Source organism: Tripterygium wilfordii, chromosome 7 (genome assembly GCF_013401445.1).
Source record: "Tripterygium wilfordii isolate XIE 37 chromosome 7, ASM1340144v1, whole genome shotgun sequence".
Taxonomy (NCBI): domain Eukaryota; kingdom Viridiplantae; phylum Streptophyta; class Magnoliopsida; order Celastrales; family Celastraceae; genus Tripterygium; species Tripterygium wilfordii.
The window spans coordinates 1,773,470-1,795,567 of NC_052238.1; the positions used below are offsets into that span (position 1 = coordinate 1,773,470).

At 36.7% G+C, this 22,098-nt stretch overlaps 4 protein-coding genes across 9 annotated transcripts; 2 read left to right on the forward strand and 2 right to left on the reverse strand.

Moving 5' to 3' along the window:
* Positions 1-908: 908 nt before the first annotated feature.
* Positions 909-2,096, forward strand: LOC120002895 (probable serine/threonine-protein kinase PBL17). The gene is made up of 3 exons (XM_038851754.1): positions 909-977; positions 1,467-1,603; positions 1,755-2,096. Exons 2-3 carry the CDS (start codon positions 1,499-1,501, stop codon positions 2,019-2,021), a joined length of 372 nt encoding a protein of 123 aa, XP_038707682.1. The 5' UTR covers positions 909-977; positions 1,467-1,498; the 3' UTR covers positions 2,022-2,096.
* Positions 2,097-2,107: 11 nt separating this feature from the next.
* On the reverse strand, positions 2,108-4,403 carry LOC120002893 (alpha carbonic anhydrase 7-like). The gene is made up of 7 exons (XM_038851753.1): positions 4,172-4,403; positions 3,843-4,060; positions 3,292-3,398; positions 3,067-3,169; positions 2,794-2,961; positions 2,647-2,700; positions 2,108-2,541 (listed from the first exon to the last, which is right to left on the reverse strand). Exons 1-7 carry the CDS (start codon positions 4,257-4,259, stop codon positions 2,443-2,445), a joined length of 837 nt encoding a protein of 278 aa, XP_038707681.1. The 5' UTR covers positions 4,260-4,403; the 3' UTR covers positions 2,108-2,442.
* Positions 4,404-10,792: 6,389 nt separating this feature from the next.
* Positions 10,793-13,658, forward strand: LOC120002758 (lysM domain receptor-like kinase 3). 2 transcript variants are annotated; one of them, XM_038851558.1, is made up of 2 exons: positions 10,793-12,695; positions 13,495-13,658. In XM_038851558.1, exon 1 carries the CDS (start codon positions 11,357-11,359, stop codon positions 12,683-12,685), a length of 1,329 nt encoding a protein of 442 aa, XP_038707486.1. In that variant the 5' UTR covers positions 10,793-11,356; the 3' UTR covers positions 12,686-12,695; positions 13,495-13,658. The 2 variants fall into 2 exon arrangements, with proteins under 2 accessions (XP_038707486.1, XP_038707487.1); XM_038851559.1 differs by lacking the exon at positions 13,495-13,658 and adding an exon at positions 13,092-13,485.
* Positions 13,495-21,929, reverse strand: LOC120002757. Of its 5 annotated transcripts, XM_038851553.1 has the most exons (10): positions 21,727-21,929; positions 21,145-21,229; positions 20,248-20,347; positions 17,041-17,245; positions 16,609-16,658; positions 15,945-16,032; positions 15,112-15,842; positions 14,478-14,756; positions 14,348-14,401; positions 13,495-13,691 (listed from the first exon to the last, which is right to left on the reverse strand). In XM_038851553.1, the coding sequence occupies exons 3-10, from the start codon at positions 20,320-20,322 to the stop codon at positions 13,497-13,499; spliced, it is 1,677 nt and encodes a 558-aa protein (XP_038707481.1). In that variant the 5' UTR covers positions 20,323-20,347; positions 21,145-21,229; positions 21,727-21,929; the 3' UTR covers positions 13,495-13,496. The 5 variants fall into 5 exon arrangements, with proteins under 5 accessions (XP_038707481.1, XP_038707484.1, XP_038707483.1 ...); XM_038851556.1 differs by lacking the exon at positions 21,145-21,229 and having other exon boundaries at positions 17,041-17,117; XM_038851555.1 differs by lacking the exon at positions 21,145-21,229 and having other exon boundaries at positions 13,495-13,682.
* Between the last annotated feature and the right edge of the window lie 169 nt (positions 21,930-22,098).

A 22,098-nucleotide genomic window follows, 5' to 3' on the forward strand; every position in this document is an offset into this window, starting at 1 on the left:
GCCTAAAATCGCTTAAGTTCTTGACCGTCCAAGTTGACAAATGGTCCATCAGGTTACGGTCATACTAAAAATACGGCCCAATAAAAAACTGGGCCTCACCATGTGACTGAAGGAAGATCCAATAGAATTTGAGCCAGAGAGACTAAATAAGTGGGCCTGGTCGAAATTAGATCGTTAGAATGTCCAGTTAGTTCTAGGCCTGTACATCAGGCCGGCCCTGGTCATCAAACCGAGTTTGGCCTAACCCAATAATTTTTCACGGTGCGTCACCGCCCGATAACCCTGTTTAGTATGATCGGGTTAACTGGGTCTCGAGTTACCGGGTTCTGATTTCGGTTAACCCGCAAATGAGTTCATCTAAAACAATTCAACAATATGAAATATGGTTACGGAGCTAGGTATCCATTCTGCCATTAAAGAACTCTGAACACCAGCTCAGCAAATCATCATCAGAAATCTCTCTCTCCCTCGAGAAGTTTCGAGTCCAAAAGAGTGTGAAGGTGAGAGAAAGCTTTCATGGGTGTTAATTTCTCTTGATTACTGAGTAGGTGGTGGAATTAATGGACCAGAATAATTGCAATATGCGAAAGCTCAAATAGAAATCATAATTACAACATAGAATCCTTTAACCATGCACAGAATGTCTGAATGTGATAGATTAGCCATCAATCCATCGTGCTCCGTTGCATATATATATATATATATATATATAGCTGATTAATTGAAGTGGGAATTTCCTATTTGCAAAATATCGAGACAAAAAGAAGATTAATTTGGCATCATACGCATGATCAACCCACTTGTTCTGGCCTCATTTCAGTGGATTAATAGAGCTGTCACCATGTTTATATTATAATGAAAACGTCATATCGTGGAAAACCTCGCAAACTATTTAACTATATTAACAGCATATTTTAATTGTGCTATTCGATTAACCCTTCAAGCTCAAGCACACATCTCTCTCTCTCCTCGATCTGGTAAGTTATACAAATCAATACATAGGTAGAAGTGTTATATTTTGATTAATTAATCTCTTTCACTTGCAGGCTTGCATGCGCTCATTAATTATCAGTTTAATTAACACGTAATTAGTAGTAAATCCATATAAAAAAACTATGGCAAAAACGAGCAAGTACTACGTAGTGTTTGGTGTAGTGATGATGATGATGCTTCTTTAGTGAGTTAATAGTTGGAAATGAGGTCCTAAATCCTTATCTTACTTGTGCAAGATAATTTTCCTTATCTTACTTGGCATTAATGGTAAGTAGATTTAGATTAAACAATGAACGTCGCCAAATAGATGATTCAATCTCGTAGAATTGGTGCTCTGCACCAATCAAGTAGAAAATAGTGTTATGTTCGAATGGCAGGAGGATCATCCCAAATAAATGAAGTTTTTCTTTGTGCTAATTTGTTACTTGAATGGATTATTCATTATACTCATCCTATTCGTTCGTTGCTGCCAGGAGTGGGTTGTACTTTAACTTGGTCAAAGAGAATGAAGATTGCTCTGGATACAGCGAAAGGGCTAGCTTGCCTTCACGGTTCGGAGAGATCTATCATCTATCGTGACTTCAAGACGTCAAACATCTTGCTGGATGAGGTTTGTTTGTTGTCCATGGTTGATTTTTGGTTCTTTTTAACTTCAGTTGAGTGTATGAAATTGACAATTTTCCCAATCAAGAAACTACCTGTTTCTCCTTAGAACAAATTTCTTGGTTTCTGACGGCTGAATTTGAGGAACTGGCTTGCAGGATTTTAATGCCAAGCTTTCAGATTTTGGGCTTGCAAAGGATGGGCCAATGGGAGACCAGACCCATGTGTCAACACGAGTGATGGGCACATATGGATACGCTGCTCCTGAATATATCATGACAGGTAATTGCCGTAAACTAATTGCATTGAAAGATCCCATGTCTTCTGAAAAAGTAAATGTCTTTACATTTGAGAGAAAGAACAATGACTTTGACATGGAGATATGTTGCTCTTCTTTCTTTTGCGTAAATACCAGACTGTCTTAAATGAATGGAATATTACTCCTTGACGAGGAAGTAGAGTAACATAACTAATTAATGTCAGAGATCTATCTGCTATAATTCCACCTTAGTATCTTTAACTTTTATGTTTTCCATTAGCACTGCATTTAGTAAATTCGAATTAATGTAGAGTACTTATTTAATATGAATCTGGAATAAATTTCGTACTCATTACATGCATGATAACAAGCAGTACACAGTGTACTGGACAACAATAGAAACTAGTTATAGAAGTACATGATAGAGAAACACCCAGAAGGAGAATCTGAGACCATGTGTGACTGACAAAATACATGGGACACTGAAGAAGACTTGCTAATAGTCTTCTTGGACAGACCATGTATATAACTATATAAGTAATATTAATCTAATTATAAGAGATCTCTGCGACATATTCTTTTTTAAATTATAATAGCTTTCTATTCTTCTCGTTTTCCCTTGGCCTATAAAGCTGCACTGAACGCTTGTTTATAGGCTGTAGTGGTCTTGCATTTGTATCTGACTCCTGCAAAAGTTGAACATTCAATACACAACAAATCATTCATTAAATTCCCAATAAATTAATTAATTACGTAAAGATATGATTCAATTACAAGCATTTAATACTTACATCGTGAACAGCTACACGAAGCAATTTCACTTGTTCTCTAGTCACTGTCCTCACCTACATCAACAAAATATATGAGATTAATTGATAAAATCAAAAAAAAAATACAAATTAAATAATTCACAACATATGTAACTGTTCTGATTTTACCTTTCTAACCATGGTCCAGATAACATTTTCAGTACAAGGAGGGATTGTGAGAGAGCCAATGTATCTGTAATACTTTCTGCTTCCAAACTTTATATCTCTTGGGTTAACCTCACCTATTACCTTCTCCTCATCTTCGTTATCAGTAACCACTGATAAATGATCGATGATCTACAGACATATATACACCACAGGCAACTCATCAGATCAAGAGAGAGAATAACATATATATATATATATATATGGTTAGAGAAAAATTAATTGATTTACACGTACAGATGACAAGAAAGTATCAGGCCTTCCGATTGTGTACATGATCCCAATTACGGCAACCTTGCCATCTTTGCTCTCATGAACCAGGTGAGCTTCTAAATCAAAACTATACACACATATATAAATAGATGGAATTAATTAGGGTTTCCCATACATACATACATACATATATATGTAAGTTGTGTAGATTAATTATTGTTAATAATCATATATTATGGGATTAAATACCTCTTGCCGTCGATGGTATGCTCAGATGGTGAATGCCAGTGGCACTGTTGGAGTACGTATTCAGTTCCATTTATTTCAAGAGTTCCTGCTCCATCTACCCATTTCAACTGCACCCACAAATAATAATTCACACAAATTGAGTTTAAAAAAAATAATGCAATAATTAATTATTCAATTATACGAAGCACTAAGTTATGAATGATATCACCTCCTTCATTTTGGGAAAAATATTTTATTTTAAAATATCTAACCAAAATAATTTAAACACTGCTTTCAGGTGACCTAATTAATTACGTAATGAAAATTATATTGCACCTAACATACACATTGGCTTTTAGTCTTTTACTTTAAACAAGGTGATAATATATATTACTATATAAGGTGGAGACATCAGAGCTAATATTAGATTAATAATGTGCTTTGACTAGTGCAACTAAAATAATAACATTTTCAGCAGAGCAATCATGTATAAAAAATAATGAATATAGTGATATATTGTTTGATTTCTCTCCAACTATTTTTCTTTCTTAATTAAGTAATCAATTAATTACCATAATATCATGGCCTCTGTTTTTTATGGTAGCGTTGGAAGGCTTGTATTCTCTGTGGATTCTCCCTAAATGAGAAACAACTTCAACTCTCTCATTCAAGAGATCAATGGGTGATTGCATCGATCCGTGATTGCATGCACTCCATTCGGGTTTAATTTCTCCCCATCGATGAGGTCCAATCTCTCCATGGTGGTTATAATCAAACTCTCTTTCATTTTCTGCACATATCACCATAAAATACATCGAATCAATCTCAATAATATCATGCTGTTTGTGGATGCAGTGTATACGTAGATAATATATAGATGGCATGGAAAACGCAGGCTTACCAACTTCTTGAGCGGCGGCCGGAAATGAATAGTATTGGAGAAGAAGAAGAAGAACAACAATGAAAAGACGGCAAAAGAAGAGCTTCATTGTTGTCTTAGGCTATATGTAATAATATTGTGTAGTAGTTGTGTAGAACCATATGGAAGTGGGGTGGGTGTATATATATAGATTTCAAGCAAATGTGAAAACATGGAAAGTTACTTAACCATATGTGGCAAAGTCAAGAGTTTCTTGGGGTTTTGTCCATTTTTACCTCGCGAATTAGTTTGACCTTTCCGAAGGCTTAAGAGAAGTTGCTTTCCAATTTTATTATTTTTTTATTTGGTCACGTGGAAAAGTGCGTGCATTCGTAAGGCTTATTAATACCAGGTGGTCTTTGAATGTTACTGTTATTATTATTTTATTTGGCTTGGGTTGGGTTGTCTTGTATTTTGTCCATATTTTCCGTGGAGCATGAAAATGGGTTTGAAGAAGAGTCCACTTATTAACGTCTTCGGTGACGAATCTTGGTATTAGCTGTAAGTACGATGAATCAAATTTGGTCCGACAATTATAAATTAATACGATAATTAACTATACAATAAAATGAGAGACAGATAGCGGCCAACACATCCCTTTAATTGTTTAATTCATATTCAACTCAGAAGATTTCTTCCTCTTTCATGAATTTAACAAAGCAAATATAAAAAATGACATGTAGCTCATTGTAGCCCAAGTTTAGATGGCATGTTCTATCATCAATCCTATGTGGATAAATTTTGAAAATTAAGCATAAATACTTTCTCTCATCTCTTTTATTCTCACGTTTCTCTTTCTCTCCTTTTTCCGGTGACCATCCGACCACCGATCTGGGCCACTGACCTACCTATCTAAAGCCCCGGATCACCATAACTTATTTTCAACCTTCGTTTGCTGCTAATAGCCACCTATTTCGCCTGAATCTCGCCTTGAAATTGCGGTCAAAGAAACTTTTAGAGCTCGATCTAGCCATCATAGGCCACCTCTCCGTTAATCACCACCCTTGGCGAGCTCTACATGTTTCAGTGCTTGGATGACTGAAATAGTCATTGGAAAGTGAAAACTCATTTGTGACTTGATGGTGACCCAGTTTTGGACCATTAACTAGGTATATTTTTTATTTTGCTTTCATGTTCTGAATGTATAGATTATTTTATTTCAGAATCTATTAATTTTGGTGTCATTCTATTGGTTTTAATATGAGACAGATGGTTATTTCATTGTTTTTTATAGTTATTCTATTGGTTTTAATCTAAGACAGATGGTTATTCCATTATTTTTTATGGTTATTCCATTAGTTTTAATCTTAGACAGATTGCTATTTCATTGTTTTTAATATCAGACATATAGTTATTGCATTGTTTTTAATATTAGACAGATAGTTATTCCATTAATTCGATGTCATTCCACTATTTTTTCAATGATTTAAAACATTGATTTAGTTCTTTTTTGTTTTTAATTTCATTTCATTGATTTTTGAGTGTTGATAAATGATTTTTTTATGGATTTCAGTTATAATATGGTGGTTAATAATGAAGATATTATGTTAGTGGATGAATGAGATCGTTGATAGGTTAGAATAACAACAACACTTAAGTGGCTAAACGAATAAACAATGTAATTCAAATAAATCGCAATGGACTTCAAGTAAAAAATAATGATTTACTTATTCCACTATTTCAAGTCAATGAAATAAGCATTGCTCTGGGACGAAATTGAGTGGAATAAGTTATTCCATTGTTTTAATGCAGTGAAATAATGATTGGTCTGAGACAAAATTGAAAAAAACAAGTTATTTTAATATTTTAATTCATGGAATAAACATAGGTCTGAGCAGAAATTCATTGTTTTTTTATAGCAAAATCCAGAATTCATTGTTTTTTAAAAGAATAGTACATAATCCATTGTTTTTTTAAAACACAGTTCAAAATCAATTTTTTTTTGAAATTACGGTTCAAAATTCTTTTTTTTTTTAAGAACAAGTTCATAATCCATTGTTTTAAATTCAGAATCAAATATTTTTTAAACTAGAATTAATTGTTTTTAATCCAGAATATACTTTTTGAAATTCCATTCTTTTCAAAAACAATGGAATTAATATCCGTCTGATAAAACCCATCGACAATGGATTTTGTTAAAATGAGGTTTATGCGCGGATTCTGAATATGTATTTTGAGAGTTAAAACGTTTAAAATTTTATTTAAGAAAGAAAAAAAAAAGTCCATATTACAAGAATATCATGTCACATGATGAGTCAATGTCACATGAGATTGGGTTACGTGTGCTACCACTATATGAGCTACCTAGCAATATTAAAAAAATATTACATGCATGTATTTTTAATCAATACCGATGCTTTTTAAAAAATATATTTGTTTTGGCTTATTTATATTTGCATTGTTGTTCTTTAAAAAAGGAAGAAGAAAAAAGAGCATCGTGAGTTGTGTGGTAATTTAATTTGTAGAGTTAAAAAACAATCCAGATATAAAGAAACTACAACATAGAAACATAGACTATTATACCGACCAAAATTTAGAGTCAAAAAAACGTCATATATGTTTGCGAATTGAAGTCAAAAGGTGATTAATTATTTAATTGGCCACTTCCTTCAACAAAACGTTTTCGAGGAGTGTGCCATTATTGTGAATCTCGAGCTAATAAATATCAACATTTAAAATATGGTTGCGATTTGCAATTCTCTACAACTCCCAACACATTAATAATGCTTTTCTGGTGTCCTATATACTGAATATTATATTTTTTTAGGAGGACGAAAATTAGGATTTATGGTGGCCACCATATAAATTACAGTACATTTCAATAATATACATTTTGTCTTGAAAAATCTAGTGTCTTTTGACCAATTATCGTTCTTCACAAGTTTCATCTCTCATTGGTATGTGTGTGTATATATACGTATATATATATAAGCCCAACCTCATATCGTAATATGAACAAGACTATATATCAGTCGTACACAATTACATATGATGCATATTTATTCAACAAAAGTGAATTTATAATATTCAATTTTGGGCAGCTCTTTTGTTGTGGTTGATAATGAATAAGCCTTATAGTTTCCCTTGTTTCCAAAGATATCACACACACACATATTTAATTAATATTATAATTATAAGGTGTCGTAATGCAATGAGACATGGAAGCTTCTCTGTTGTGATGGTCCTGATAGTCATACAAAAATAGGTTCTGAAATCTACAGTGACGGGCGGATCTTTGAATTTCGACCCATAAAATCAATATTAGTGATGCAATACAAGACCATATGTAAGAAAATAAATTAACATTTAATTACCATTAAACAATATTTTATTGGGTCTAATGAAGTTTACAGTCAAATTAAGTAATTAAGGTTTCGAAAACTTTGGGAAATGAAAATGACGTGGTCAAAGCTTTTTATTAATTTCAAAAGGTAATTGTGGAATTCCCAGTTTTGCTGACAACATCGATCTTGAATTCGTCTGTCTAAATAATGACGGTAAAATGTGACTACCACGACGGTATTATTCTTTCATATTTCTTAAACACGTTTTTTAAAACTATAACGCTACCCTACAGGTTTACCCTTTGAACATGCGATATGTGTTTAAATTTCGATCGTCAAGCCTTCGCACACGGAAGTTTCCCACACGAGGACATGATAAATTATATCAAAACCCAACACATGACCACAAAAGTATTACTTCGAATGAAAATCGAACTCAAAACATTATAATTCTATACGGTTTGCCCCAAAAGAGATTGATTCATCACTAAGTTATCACCCAAGTCATTCCATTAAACACGCTATTATGTTATAACTAATCCTGAAAGAAGGAGTCGTTAATTGACAATTTACATTGGAACGTAAACGTAATCAAGGGTTTAAATAAGAACTCTAATTTTAATTACTTGGTGTTATATGTTAGTCACCACCAGCTGCCACCAACCCATTGAAATTGTCATTTCTGTTTTCATTGGAGAAGTCGAGTACTCGTTTTGCATGGGTCGATCAACTGTTTAATCTTGTAATCCTGTAATTAAATACTGTTTAGATGTTGATTATTGTGATAATTAACATGATGTTGGGAACTTGGCATGGTCTGACAACGTAATCACGTGGGCGGTGGGTTTTGACTCGGGATGCCTACAACTGGGCCTAAAATCGCTTAAGTTCTGACCGTCCAAGTTGACAAATGGTCCATCAGGTTACGGTCCTACTACAAATACGGCCCAATAAAAAACTGGGCCTCGCCATGTGACAGAAGGAAGATCCAACAGAATTTGAGCCGGAGAGACTATACAAGTGGGCCTGGTCGAAATGATATACTTAAAGTGTCCAGTTAGTTCTAGGCCTGTACATCAGGCCGGGCCTGGTCATCAAACCGGGTCGCCCAACCCAATAATTTTTCATGGTGCGTCACCGACCAATAATCCTATTTAGTATGATCGGGTTAACCGGGTTCTGGTTTCGGTTAGCCCGCAAATGAGTTCATCTAAAACAATTCAACAACATGAAGTGTGGTTACGGAGCTAGGTATCAGTTCTGCCATTAAATAACCCTGAACACAAGCTCAGCAAATCCTCATCAGAAATCTCTATCTCCCTCGGGAAGTTTCGAGTCCAAAAGAGTGTGAAGGTAAGAGAGAAAGCTTTCATGGGTGTTAATTTCTCTTGATTACTGTGTAGGTGGTGGAATTGATGGACCAGAATAATTGCATTATGCGAGAGCTCAAATAGAAATCATAATTACAACATAGAATCCTTTAACCATGCACAGAATGTCTCTGAATGTGATAGATTAGCCATCAATCCATCGTGCTCCGTTGACTTTTGCTAGCTGTGGATATGAATTAAACCAAAGCTATATATATATATATATAGCTGATTAATTGAAGTGGGAATTTCCTATTTGCAAAAGATCGAGACAAAAAGAAGATTAATTTGGCATCATACGCATGATCAACCCACTTGTTCTTGCCTCGTTTCAGTGGATTAATAGACCAGTCACCATGTTTATATTATAAACAAAGGTCATATCGTGGAAAACCTGGCAAACTAATTCACTATATTAACAGCATATTTTAATTGTGCTATTCAATTAACCCTTCAAGCTCAAGCACACACCTCTCTCTCTCCTCGATCTGGTGAGTTCTACAAATCAATACATGGTTAGAAGTGTTATATTTTGATTAATTAATATCTTAATTCACTTGCGTGCGCTCATTTATCAGTTTGATTAACAGGTAATTAGTAGTAAATCGAAATAAAGAAACTATGGCAAAAAGGCGCAAGTACTACGTAGTGTTTGGTGTAGTGATGATGATGATATTGAGCTCCCTTCTTGCTCGGCTGTGAAGAAAAGAGCATTAGTAGTGATTGAAAGGCATGAACAAGAGCAGCCACAGCCAGAGAATGCTGAAGATGACGATGCTGCCTACCCTGGAAGCAGCGTCAACAACCATCACTATATACCCAGACCCGACTTCGATAACAATTCTGGTGATAACACTGGAGCTACCGTTGACGGGTAATATTAGATCGAAAATGATAAACATCTCAAAAATTGATATCCTAGTTATATCAGTTTTTGAGTTGGATAAAGTGAATTCATGTACTCCATATATCCTATATGATACACATGAAATTATGTACATACAACTCAATACGTAACTGGGATACAAACTGTTGGGATCCCTCTCACTAATGATATTATATGCATGAGTCATGGTCGATATTAATTAGTGTTTTTATTGTTGATAATGATTTTAATTACTGTTTGTTTTGGGTTTTAATTTGAAGGTGTGGCAGAGCCTGTGGCTGATTATGGTGGCAGATCTCGCCAACTATCTGGTTTAGTCGAAGGTTTTCTTCAAATCTTTGATCCTAATTAAGACTTGGCGTTGCTTTCCTTTTGTGATATATCATCTTCCTTTTCTTTGCATGTTATCATACACGATTGCAATATAAATATGATCAAAATAAAATAAAAGGAAGGTGTTGCTGCTAGAATCACCCTCCATTTCTGTAAGAGCACCTTGTAAAATACTATCTTTTGTGAAGTTATGAAAAAAAAAGAAGGATGTTATGAATTATTAAGCAGGACTACATTAATTAAAGCGTAGTAACACCAATGCTGTGGGCTTGATCTTTCAAATAGGGCCCATCAGAACTAAGCCCCTTCGAGAAAAATAAGAAAAGCCCATGGACTTCTGCAGTCGCCTTATGCTCACAAGTGGGCCTAAAATAGCTACAATTCCTTGGGTTTAGCCCACAAACGATCCACATGATACAACTGGGCCTATTTGATTTAATTAGGATTCACCAGGCCGGGGTCTGGTAAAAAAAATCCCAGAGAACCCATGGCCACATGAATAGTAAAATGGAAGAAACTTCCCAAGGGAAAATAAGTGTGATGTTGTTGTAGTTAGAGATTGATTGCTAGCTTTGCCAATAGAGGAAGATAATCCATCCGTCTCTTCCCAATTAAGGCCACACACTAGCTATTTATGAGTTTTGATAATGAACACAAGATTGAGCTACTCATAATTACTTGCGCTTTGACATCACAAAGCAGAGCAACAGCCAATTCCTTGTTTATCAGTTTACCTTCGCCATATACAGCTACCAATTTGCACCATTCAGATGAATATCCTCCCACCAATGTCAACAACCACCATTTCATCCCCAGGAAAAAATATGGTGGTGATGCGGGAACTGATGGCTAAAAACCAGGTACATGAGATGCCATAGAATAGCTACTAGACAGTATGCTTATAGTATTGTGTATATTTATGGTATATAATGCCATGTTGATGAATGAATCAGTCAGTTATTAATTATTTATAAAGGACCAAATAAGGAGAAACTATTTTGTCTGGAATGACGTCTTTGCTTCCTTGAACCGTTGGAACTTTCCTGGCTGTCAAAAGTATCTTTATAGGAAAGAGGAAGAAGGAGAGGCATCGGCAGCCACTTTTATCATCCACCAACCCAATCATATCGCTTTTTGCACAGTGGCTATACGTTAGCAACGTAGGGATCCTACTTCTCCAAAGCTTCGACGACGACTACCCAATCGGCCCCCCACCGCGTCAATGATGGGTTTTAAGGTCAACAGTTTTCCCCAACAGAAATCTCTGGTGTCTCGCTGAATCAGCTCCCGTCTTATGTGCAAAACCAAAATGGCTGTTGAAGCTTCCGATCCCAACTCAGCCCGGTCTCGTCCGAGTCAGACCCCCCGAGCTCGACCCACTCCGTCCTCTCGCACGGCCACCAAAACCCCGAAATTCACCACCAGCTCCTCTTCAGATCCCTCAACTTCAAATTACCTACCTACTTCTTCTTATTCTTCTACAACAAGCACAACGCTATCCAGCCGAACCTCCCTCTCCAGCCTCCGAGACACACTACCGGAGAACCCTCACCTCTACGACTTATCCGAGATTCGCGCAGCTACCAACAATTTCCTCGCCAAGCGCCACTCCTCCTCCTCCACCCCATCCTGGCGCGGCTCCTTGCGGGGCCGAGACTGCATAATCTTCCAGCGCAAGTTCAGACGCAAAATCGAGATGCCACAGCTGAGAGAACGGTTGTCGGTGATATGCAGGAGCCACCATGCGAGTATAATTAAGCTCCTCGGGGCTTCAGTCTCAGGAGATTATATATACCTCGTGTATGACTTCGTTCACGGCGCTAATCTCGCCGAATGTTTGCGGAACCAAAAGAACCCGAATTTCACGGTCTTGTCTACCTGGATCTCCAGAATGCAGATCGCAACGGATATAGCACACGGCTTCGATTATATCCACAACAAAACTGGATTAAACATAACTTTTGCTCATAATCACTTGAAGAGCAGTAGCATTATGGTGACTGAACCGTCATTTAACGCCAAGATCTGTCACTTTGGTGCGGCGCAATTGTGTGGAGAGACGGACGATAATGAGGCCAAAACTGTCCGTTCTATTAGGGGTGAAATCGAGGAAATGCTTGAGGAGTCTTCTTCAACGCAACAATTGAAGAGATCTGATAGCAATAGAAAGCAATTCGAAGGCGTGAGAGGGTACATGTCTCCGGAATTCCAAAGCACAGGTATCGCAACTCGGAAGTCGGACGTGTACGCGTTTGGAGTCGTAGTCCTGGAGCTATTATCAGGTGATGAGCCTTTCAAGTACAAATTTGATAGAGGGAAAGGTGAGTTTATGAGGACTTCGTTGATCGAGACGGCAGCAGATGCGATCGACAGCGGGGGCGGGGACGGTGGTGGTGAAAGATTGAGGAGGTGGGTGGATAGGAGGCTGAAGGACTCGTTCCCGGTGGAAGTCGCCGTGAAGCTAACACGTGTAGCTCTTGATTGCGTCGACTTGGATCCAGATAAACGGCCAGACATGGGACACGTGGCTGGTAAAATTTCGAAGTTGTATTTACAATCGAAGAGCTGGTCGGATAAGATGAAGATACCGACAGAGATTTCAGTCTCGTTGGCTCCTAGATGAGCCGTGGCTGGTGAGTTTTGTTTTTTAAATGGTGTATTGAATGTGACGGAACTGGAAAAAAGAGGAAAATATTGTATAGTTTGTTCAACAAGCATAAACAATACATCAAACAAAAGTGATTGGAGGTGACCGAAGTTGATTCTGTCTTACCATCAAATTGACTATTCTCATTGTTAATTACTTCGAAAGGAACAAAGTCAGTAATGGATTATTATTACATGAGGATAAAATATGATTCATAACAAGCATATTTATATCATTTTCTTAGAACCCAGTAGCGGTATATCCCTATATAGTTTGTAATACACCACATATAATTCAGTATAGTCCAGAGTTCGTAATTTCTTAGTGTAGTCCGGAATTATCCAGCAGCGTTTGTAAATTCTTACGCTATTTTCCTCACCAGGTTTAAAGTTCAGTCTCTTAAAGACAAATGGTAGATTATAAGGACGAAAAGTAGACGATGAGAAGCATGACAGTGTAGGTCAATCGTTGGAAGGAAGACAGATCTTTCCACTTTCTGCATGCTAACTTGCATGATTAACGGACATTTGAAAGAAGAATTACAACTGACCTTGTCAAACTTCAAAGTGAAGTGCAAAATTTTCTTTAACACCACTGCATGCCATCTAGCCAACATTTCCCCACCAATGAGACACCCAAAAGTAAGCACTTCACCATACAAGCTAACAAAAGTTGTATACCTATATTTGCAATGTAATGCCATCATATTCAGTATTCAATTACTTGTTTTCTGCGATTTCTTTTTTCCTTCAATGAAAAGTTCTAACTGTACTGTACCGCACCAGGGTTATGGGGAAGATGGCAATTTCTTTCTCTCAACAAACAACTGATGGTTGGTAATGCTGGTGCTAAGAGTAGCTGCTCTTTTGATTTTAGACTTGGCTTCCATAGGACGTGACAAAACCAGCTCCCTGATTCGACGCAAAATAGGCTCTGATAATTGTGTTGATCCTAGCCTTTTCCTTTGCTCAACCTGCACAAGCTATTTTAGGTTTATAATGGTAAACTAACACAAAAATGAAACAAATTCCAACAACTAATATCTTTCATCTTCGAGGGTCAAAGTGCCTAGCAAAAAGTAAACAAACGAGAAACTAACATCTTCTCACATAAATTTACCTTCTAGGCTTCTATCAAAGAGAATCATATTTGTGGATGATGCTTATTCTTGACCATTAAAATGATACTGTTCATGCTACGCAACACAACAGAAGCAGGGAAATTTGCCTCAGAAGTTGGAAAAGACGGCTTAACAAGGTGTGTGTAAGATTGTATACAAAACCAGCATACGTCTTGGGGCAGAGATGGCTTACCAATGACTACATGCTCAAGAATTTCAAAAGAAGGTACATTCAGAAAGAATGTCTCAAGAGTACAAGTAAAATAAAGTTTGTTTTGAACAAAAAAAATCCAGGAGTTGCTTGAGTTTCTAAGTTACTTCTTATCTGGGAAAACTTGACTAACAATCAACAAACAGAATACCGATAATGATCCACATGCCTTTTATCTAGCACATCTCTTTCCCTCCTCCTCTACAGAAAAAGTAAGAAAGGGTGTGGTGGTGGACACAAATCTAGATGGGTTGATTGTGTCATGCTTTCCTAGATGAGAAAAATGAAAAGAAGTCTACCACCTTACCTTTCGTCCATTCTTCAAACTGGAACTAGCCTTTGAAAGATTTCGCCATTTGTCCTGAAATCCGAGTAGAATAAAGAATATGAGATCTCAATGTAGAATTTGCCAGGAATTTAGTAATACCCTGAAATACCTTGAGATCGATTGGAGTGCGGTGGGTTGATGAAAAAAGTAGCCTCTTTATACAACTCCATCTTCCAACTCCACATTGAGAAACACCTTGAATTAATCTTATAACCTCAGATTTGGTCCAGTAGTTATTGTGTGATCTTCTCTTTCTGCTCGTTTGGTTAGTAGTAATTGTGACACAATCATCTTTGTCAACATCTGGTTCCGCTGAAGACAGTTCCATTTCAAAATTGTCATTCAAAACTGACGCTCTACTGTCTGTGCAGTCTTCAGAATTATGACCCTAGACAGAGACAACATAACCTTAAGAAAAATCCTCAGTACACTGATGACACCGACTTTTGATATTGTCAAAATGCCAAGTGAAAGAGGAGCTATGTCAAAATTGTGACACTTTAATAAAAGATAGATCTTCTATGGAGGAAAAATGGGAAAAGACAATATTAAGCACAACTCAGTTAATGACATTAAAAAAGATAAACAATCCCGTGCACAAGACTCCCGCAGTGGGCGGGGTCAAGAACATACAAGATGTACGCGGACCTTACCCCACACAATATGTGAAAAGACTCTTTCCAAGAATTGAACTTATGATCTTTAGGTTGCACCCCTGCAACTCAGTTAATGGCATTGCTTACCAAAAATGAAGTATTGAAGTGCCGTTTCTGGACTGGTGAATCAGATGGAACCTGGTAACAAGCCTCTTCAAAAGATTTCCCTTGACAAATCAAGGATGTAGATCCAAGTCCCTGTTGGTGACACTGCTTGTAAGAACCAGTGTGCAAGACCTTCTCAGCTGAGTAGGAGAACTCATGTTTTGTGTTATGACATATATGGTGCTTTAAAGGTTCTAAATTATGTCTTCTACGAGGCTTATATGTTCTCCTTCCATTAACAAGTGCACCAGCTCTGAAACAAAATCCAGTTTCACCAACCTCAGTTAAGGCCATCAAAGATTCACATCCATGCGAAGCTATGGTGGACGATAAGATAGATTTCCTTTCATTTCCATCAGAAATTTTATCTTGCTTCAGAAGCTTTAAATTGTTCCCTATTGTAACCTTGTTCTCCAAACCAAATAAAAGGCGATGCTTTAACCAATGCTTGTCTGTAACTAGTGTTTCACGTCGAAACATTCTCTGAAAGGCCTCTTGAAGCTCTTCAACTGTCATCTGGTCAAGGAACAGTGGATTCCTTAAATATGAAGATTCAAGCAGCATAACACTTGTGGAAGAAGAATCTGATATTTCAGCTCTGTAATCTCCACCTTCAAAACCAGAGGATTGCCAATCTGAACTCACATTTCCTGGGGAGGATTCTTCATTTGCGCCATAGTCCAAATTGGAAGATTTATCAGCAGGTTCAGCATCTGCAGGAAATGGATGGAGGGGAGGAGGAAATCTCAGATGAAGATGCTATTCCATGAGAATTTCGTACCAGACTAGTAGAATATATTGTTCTTACAACTTACCATAGATTAATTCCTCACATGAAGCTTGAAGACTATAGTTTTCATGAAGAAAACCCTCATCAGTTCCTTGCCACCATTCATTTTGAAACTATGAAAGCGGAAAGCATCTACATTCAGTGTTAGGAAGAATGGAGATAATATCTACGCTAACAAACTGAAACATAAGTCTTTGTCTCTTTAAGTCTCATGTAATTCGACAAAACCCTAAGACTTATGTTTGTGCATACGGGGTCTGAGAGAAGAACAAGAATCACTAATTACAGAGCAGGTCAAATCAGTAAAAATATTTGAAGTCAAGAGAAAAATGACAGCATGTGTGCATCCAAGAAACAATGGAAATTTGGGAAGGGAAAGATCTGAAAGTTAAAACGCTTTTTAATCAAAATGTGTTACCACATGTTAGACGACAAGTATCAAACTACATATCCTGCCTTACAAGAGTGAGGAATATCCATAATACAAACTACAGAGAAACAATACACAGTCGAGGGCTATAATTGACCCAATATGATTAGTTTGAACACATCCGGATACAGTAGAACTAGAGGGAAACTATTTCAAGAATTAAAATGCCAAATACAGGACACAGTCATAATTATTTTCAGGAATTTCTATAATAAATAATAAAAAACATAGAAAATTAATGATCATGGCAGGGGCATACTCTTAGCTTTGTTTCGTCTCCCCCTTGTGTAAGGCTAAAACCCCATGCATCTAAAATATAGAAAAAAGATGAGTCATTAGCAAGTAGTAACCAAAACAAACATTACATGAACGATGAAATTTTAAACCTATCTCAGTCATAGTAAATGGCATCTAATACATTCACAAAGCAGCCTAATCTGAACCAGTTATGAAGTGTATTATGCAAACCACAATTCAAAACATCTATCATGGCTCATAAGCACTTTACCAGTCCACAAGCTGAGCTGGTTTTAGTAACTCAACCATTAGTCTAGGAAAAACCTCGATTTCCATCATTGGCCAATTAGCAAGTCAATTTACAGCAAGAAGTTTTGAATGCATCATTGGAATTCAAATGAAAATAATGCAAGGAAAAAAGTTTAATACAATTATAGGCTGAATTGTTTCTTACCATCATCCAAATTCATCTGATCATACTCGAGTTTACATGGAAAGCTATCAACATCATAGGATTTCCACAAGCTGAGCCTATCAAAAGCCTCAAAGTTAAGACTGCCACCAACATTATTATTCATATATTCAGGTTCCATCAGGATTTGTTCAAATCCTGAAGTTTCCTCTTCCAAGGCAGCAAAACTGAATACGTCTTTGTCAACCTACACAAAGGTAATTTGGACTAAAATGTATGGGCAAAGTACTTCGACTATTATGAGGAACAAAGAAAAAGAAAAAAAAGTCCAAAAAAAGTATTTTTGCTCCAAAACCTCATATAGTGGATCATAAATGTCAAGGAAGAAGTCATGACTATGAATGGTTTTTCCCTATGTTACCAATCATCAAAATTGAAAACATTTATATTGAAATTTCATAAATTCATAACTAAATTTAATAAAACTAAGTTTCTATTCAAAAGAAGTCGTGGTGAGAAATGAGAAGGAAAACTAAGGGTGCGTTTGGTATAAACGTTTTCCATATGTTTTCTGTTTTCCTTTTCCAGAAAATAGAAAAAATTAAGAAAACACGTTTGGTTATTAAATTTTGAGAAAACAGAAAATAAAAAAACAGAAAATATGTAGAAAATTGGAAAACGATAAAAAGTCGTTTTCTAAATAGAAAACACGGGCTTCCGTCGTCTTATTGCCCTTTCAGCTCTGATTTTCTATGTCCTCTGTGTCTTTGTTTCGTTTCATCGCCTTTCAAAAGAAACCGCCGTACCTCTCGTCGCCAAAAAGATCTAGCTATGCCCTCTCTCTCTCTCTCTTCCCTCTACACCCTCTTTTATCTTCTTCTTCGGCTTTACGTCTCCGTATCTACCTTGGTCTCGACCTCTTCTTTGATTCGGACTACAATGGCCGCCATTTCAACTCCGACCTTTACCGACGGACTATGTAGCCATCCCTGGATCGATAACTGCATTTTCTTGCAGGGGACTGCTTTGGGTACTATGGGTTGTCTAATTTTTGTTTGAGCAAAAATTGCAGAGATGGGTGGAGAAATTAATTGGTGGGTTGCGTCTAATTTCGGTTTGAGCAAAAATTGCAGAGATGGGTGGAGAAATTAATTGATGGTGTCAAAGATATCAACAAAATCTTTGATATCTTTGACAAATGAACAAAATCTTTGAATTTGTCAAAGATATCTACAAAATATCAATGATATCTTTGACAAATCAACAAAATCTTTGAATTTGTCAAAGATATCAACAACATCTTTTATTTACTTTATTGACATTATTTTTCTTACTTTTCCTTTATAACGCCTATATAAAGGCATGTTGTACACAATCAACATATAGTGAAATACAAATCTTTTATTTCTCTAACATATCCTTTCACTTCTCTAACATATCCTTTCACTTCTCTAACATGGTATCGGAGCCACTCCTGTTGAGGCACTCCAGAGTAGTGTACGTACTACCATTGATACAGCACATATTATTACAGCCTTGGTCCAACACTCCTTAGGTGGGATCTTGGTTTTGGGTCCGTCCCCAGTCGGTTGCGGTCTCCTTTGAGATGTTCTTCTCTTTTCTTGAGTTTTGGTGTCCTCCGTGGCGGTGCTCCTTCCGCCGTTAGTCGTGCTCTTCCAGGGGTACTCCTTTGCTCGGACCCCTAGCTAGACCCGATTGCTTCTTCTGCCTTTTCATCAGTTTGAGCATGCTTCCTCGCAGTTCGTTCCTTTGGCCTCCTGCTGCCGTATGGTGGTGTCCATGTTTCTGGCTGCTTTTCCCTGCTGTTTCTACCATCGCTCTTGGTGCTAAGATCTCGGTCCTCTCTTGGAGTCCTTTTACTGCGTTTTTAAGGCTTCTCTAGAGATGGGTCTCTTCTCGGAGTTTTGCTGCTGTTAATCTTACTATTTGCCCTCTTTGGTCCCATTCCGGATTTCTACGTGCAGTCTTGGTGTTCCTTTGTCTGCTCTCTTGGGTTCCCATGTGGATTTTTTCTTGCTTTTTGGTAGCCTCGATTCTCAGAGCTGGATCCCCATCCTTTTGTGTTTGGGTTTTGGTGCGTGTCGCCGGACTGCTCCTTTTTTGGCTTCTCGGTTTGTTGGTTTCTTTCTATTCAATTCTGTCAAAGATATCAACAAAATCTTTGATATCTTTGAAATTTATCTTTGACAATATCCACTCTTGACCAACCTGCTGATCTCTTCACCAAGTCACTCCTGCCAGGTCGTTTCAGAGACTTAGTTTCCAAACTCAAGCTTACTTCTACTGCACCAACTTGAGTTTGAGGGAGGATGTCAAAGATATCAACAAAATCTTTGATATCTTTGACAAATGAACAAAATCTTTGAATTTGTCAAAGATATCTACAAAATATCAATGATATCTTTGACAAATCAACAAAATCTTTGAATTTGTCAAAGATATCAACAACATCTTTTATTTACTTTATTGACATTATTTTTCTTACTTTTCCTTTATAACGCCTATATAAAGGCATGTTGTACACAATCAACATATAGTGAAATACAAATCTTTTATTTCTCTAACATATCCTTTCACTTCTCTAACATATCCTTTCACTTCTCTAACAGATGGGTTGCTTGAACAAACAACATTGGATGATTTGCTAGTCTCTGTCGAGCATGATAACATGGGTGTTTATGATGTTAATCTGATTTTAAGACTGATTAAAGTGTTTGCTCATAGTGAGAGAGCCTAAGGACAAAATACAAAGAAGGTTGGTGCATTGATTGACATGTATTTGAGGAAATAGTCCTGATCAAAACCTAGAGATGTCAAAGTTTCTTGGAGCTGTAGAGAGTTCTACAGATTGTGCAAGGGATTGTTTTGATGGGATAGGAGTACGATTGATGTCTATCTTGAGGTGATTACATGTCCTCGCAGGAAATTGAAAATTGAAAACCATTTTCAATACTTTAAACCAAACGCATTTTCTAGTTCTTAGAAAACAGAAAATAGAAAATAGAAAATAGAAAATGAAAATGAAAAATAGAGAATAGAAAACAAATAACAAAAAACAAACCAAACGCACTCTAAGTTATTCAATTCTAGATCCAACAACTATTCCGACCCTTCTTTCTTTTTTTTCTTTTCATGTACATGGATATAGCACAACTTAGACTCCAACTTTAATTCCTATAAAGAGAAAAAAGAAAAAAGTCAAATCCAATGAACAAGGCTAAACTTTACCTCAGTAAGACTATCACTGAACAAGTTTTCACCATCCTCTGAAGTTAGTAATGTGTTCTTTGATGCATCCATCATGGTCCCAAATTTCGACTTACCTTGCCTGTATTAAAATGCCAAAAGTACCAAATGTGAAATATCTGTCCATCGCCCCACTAAGCAGAATGCGTCAAAAGTTCATGATAACATCAAACACTAAGGTTCAATAGATGTAAAGTTGTAAACAAATGAAGCAACAATAAATGTGACCAAATTGAAATAAAGCTAGTAAACAAGTAATACATGAACTCAAGGCCAAAGTTTGTTTCGACTTTCGTGCTACCAAAAGAAGAAAAAGAACACACCTGAATTAATAAATTAAGGACGTTTTCATTTCCCAACAAAATGGAGAGTCCTCTTTTCATTCAATTAGAATGATACTCCTCATAGATAGTTCAAAACACGAAGGCACACATGGAAGATACAAATATCCATTGCTGGGATTTTCGCCAACAACGGGAACAAAAATTGTTTTCTTTGTTTTTTTTTTGTACCTCTTAAAGTTCTCATACTCTTATTCTTTCCAAGTTGCCTGAAGGCATGCAACTTACTTGAAATATATTTCAGTTTTAGATAAAAACCTCTATGTGCATAATCAATATGATTAAAAGATACAAAGAAAATATTCCTTTCTCCCACACAAGTATTAATAGCGAGTATGGAGTTTCCACTTAAGTATCATATATTCATATGGTATTTGAACACTTCAACGTTGTTGTAATAGGCATTTGAAGGTAAACAGCTATAACATTCCATTTCCATTATGAGAATAACCCAAAATTAAATCACTAAATCTAAGATTAAGTGTTCCAGCAATTTATTTTCCCTTTTTATGGTCATGTATAGAGTATGAAGGCAGACCTGTTGCTCTTCTACTACAACATTTTTAGACCCACATACACGAAAATGCCGAAATGGAATTCTCATTATTGCATTGTAGCTTCCTCTGCCGTTTTAGGGCCAAATAAAATTGTCAATGTCACCATTCCAACCGTAAGAGACAAACAGTCAGAACTCTGTTTTCTCAAATAAACAAATTATAAGACATTCAGTAGAAATCCCACCACTCACGATAACAAATTATAGGTGACATGGATAAAATGAACCAAATACAACACCGATTTTAAAGGCAGAAAGCTATCAGAAAACCTCTTTTTTCCTTCTAAAAAATCCAAAACGATGAAAAAGAGCCACAAGCATCCAATAACAAAGAAATTATTTCACATATATTTATGATAAGAAAAACAAACAGAGGAGCAAGAGGGTGTTCACTATTCAGTGACCGTAAGTTAACATAACAACGCAGGCAGATTAAGAGCCGAAAAGCGAGCATGCAGAGAACAATGCCGGAGGCCACTCTTCGTGGAGACTTTTTAGTGGGTATTTGCCACCCAAAAAAAAATACTAAAAAGAAATAGTGGTATTATGGAGAGGAAAGCTCACAGTTTCAGATAAGACTGCAATTAAAGAGGTAATGGAGAGAACGAAGACGCTCAAACCACCATTGAACCCTCGGCGATATAGTGCGACAAAGAGACGGAGCACAGGCGTACGGACGGGTTACTGAGAGGGAAGGGAAGTGGACCAGGCCGTTGTCCCGTACTGCACTGTAGCAGTGTGTCGTGGCTGTCTTTATTGTTTTGCGAGCGGACTTCAATTGCACTCGTCGTTTGGATTCCAGCGAGACTTTCATAAATATCATAAAGATAACACCCCATTTTTTTTTAAATACACCCCATCAATTGATTTTTACAAACCATTATCAACTTAGATTGGGGTGTCCGATCCACCCCATCCGTGTGGGTTTTCCCTATT

Excerpts from the sequence above, each read along its gene's own strand:
- LOC120002757 (XM_038851552.1), bottom strand. The coding sequence starts at position 20,322 with ATGATGGATGCATCAAAGAACACATTACTAACTTCAGAGGATGGTGAA. Across the intron at positions 14,402-14,477 it reads GCACTCCAATCGATCTCAAG|GACAAATGGCGAAATCTTTC; the intron begins GTATTTCAGGGT and ends CTCGGATTTCAG. Across the intron at positions 13,692-14,347 it reads GTTTGAAGAATGGACGAAAG|CTTGTGCAGGTTGAGCAAAG; the intron begins GTAAGGTGGTAG and ends AACCTAAAATAG.
- LOC120002758 (XM_038851558.1), top strand. The coding sequence starts at position 11,357 with ATGTGCAAAACCAAAATGGCTGTTGAAGCTTCCGATCCCAACTCAGCC.
- LOC120002893 (XM_038851753.1), bottom strand. The coding sequence starts at position 4,259 with ATGAAGCTCTTCTTTTGCCGTCTTTTCATTGTTGTTCTTCTTCTTCTT. Across the intron at positions 3,170-3,291 it reads CATACCATCGACGGCAAGAG|TTTTGATTTAGAAGCTCACC; the intron begins GTATTTAATCCC and ends ATGTGTGTATAG. Across the intron at positions 2,962-3,066 it reads CTGATACTTTCTTGTCATCT|ATCATCGATCATTTATCAGT; the intron begins GTACGTGTAAAT and ends ATATGTCTGTAG.
- LOC120002895 (XM_038851754.1), top strand. The coding sequence starts at position 1,499 with ATGAAGATTGCTCTGGATACAGCGAAAGGGCTAGCTTGCCTTCACGGT. Across the intron at positions 1,604-1,754 it reads CAAACATCTTGCTGGATGAG|GATTTTAATGCCAAGCTTTC; the intron begins GTTTGTTTGTTG and ends ACTGGCTTGCAG.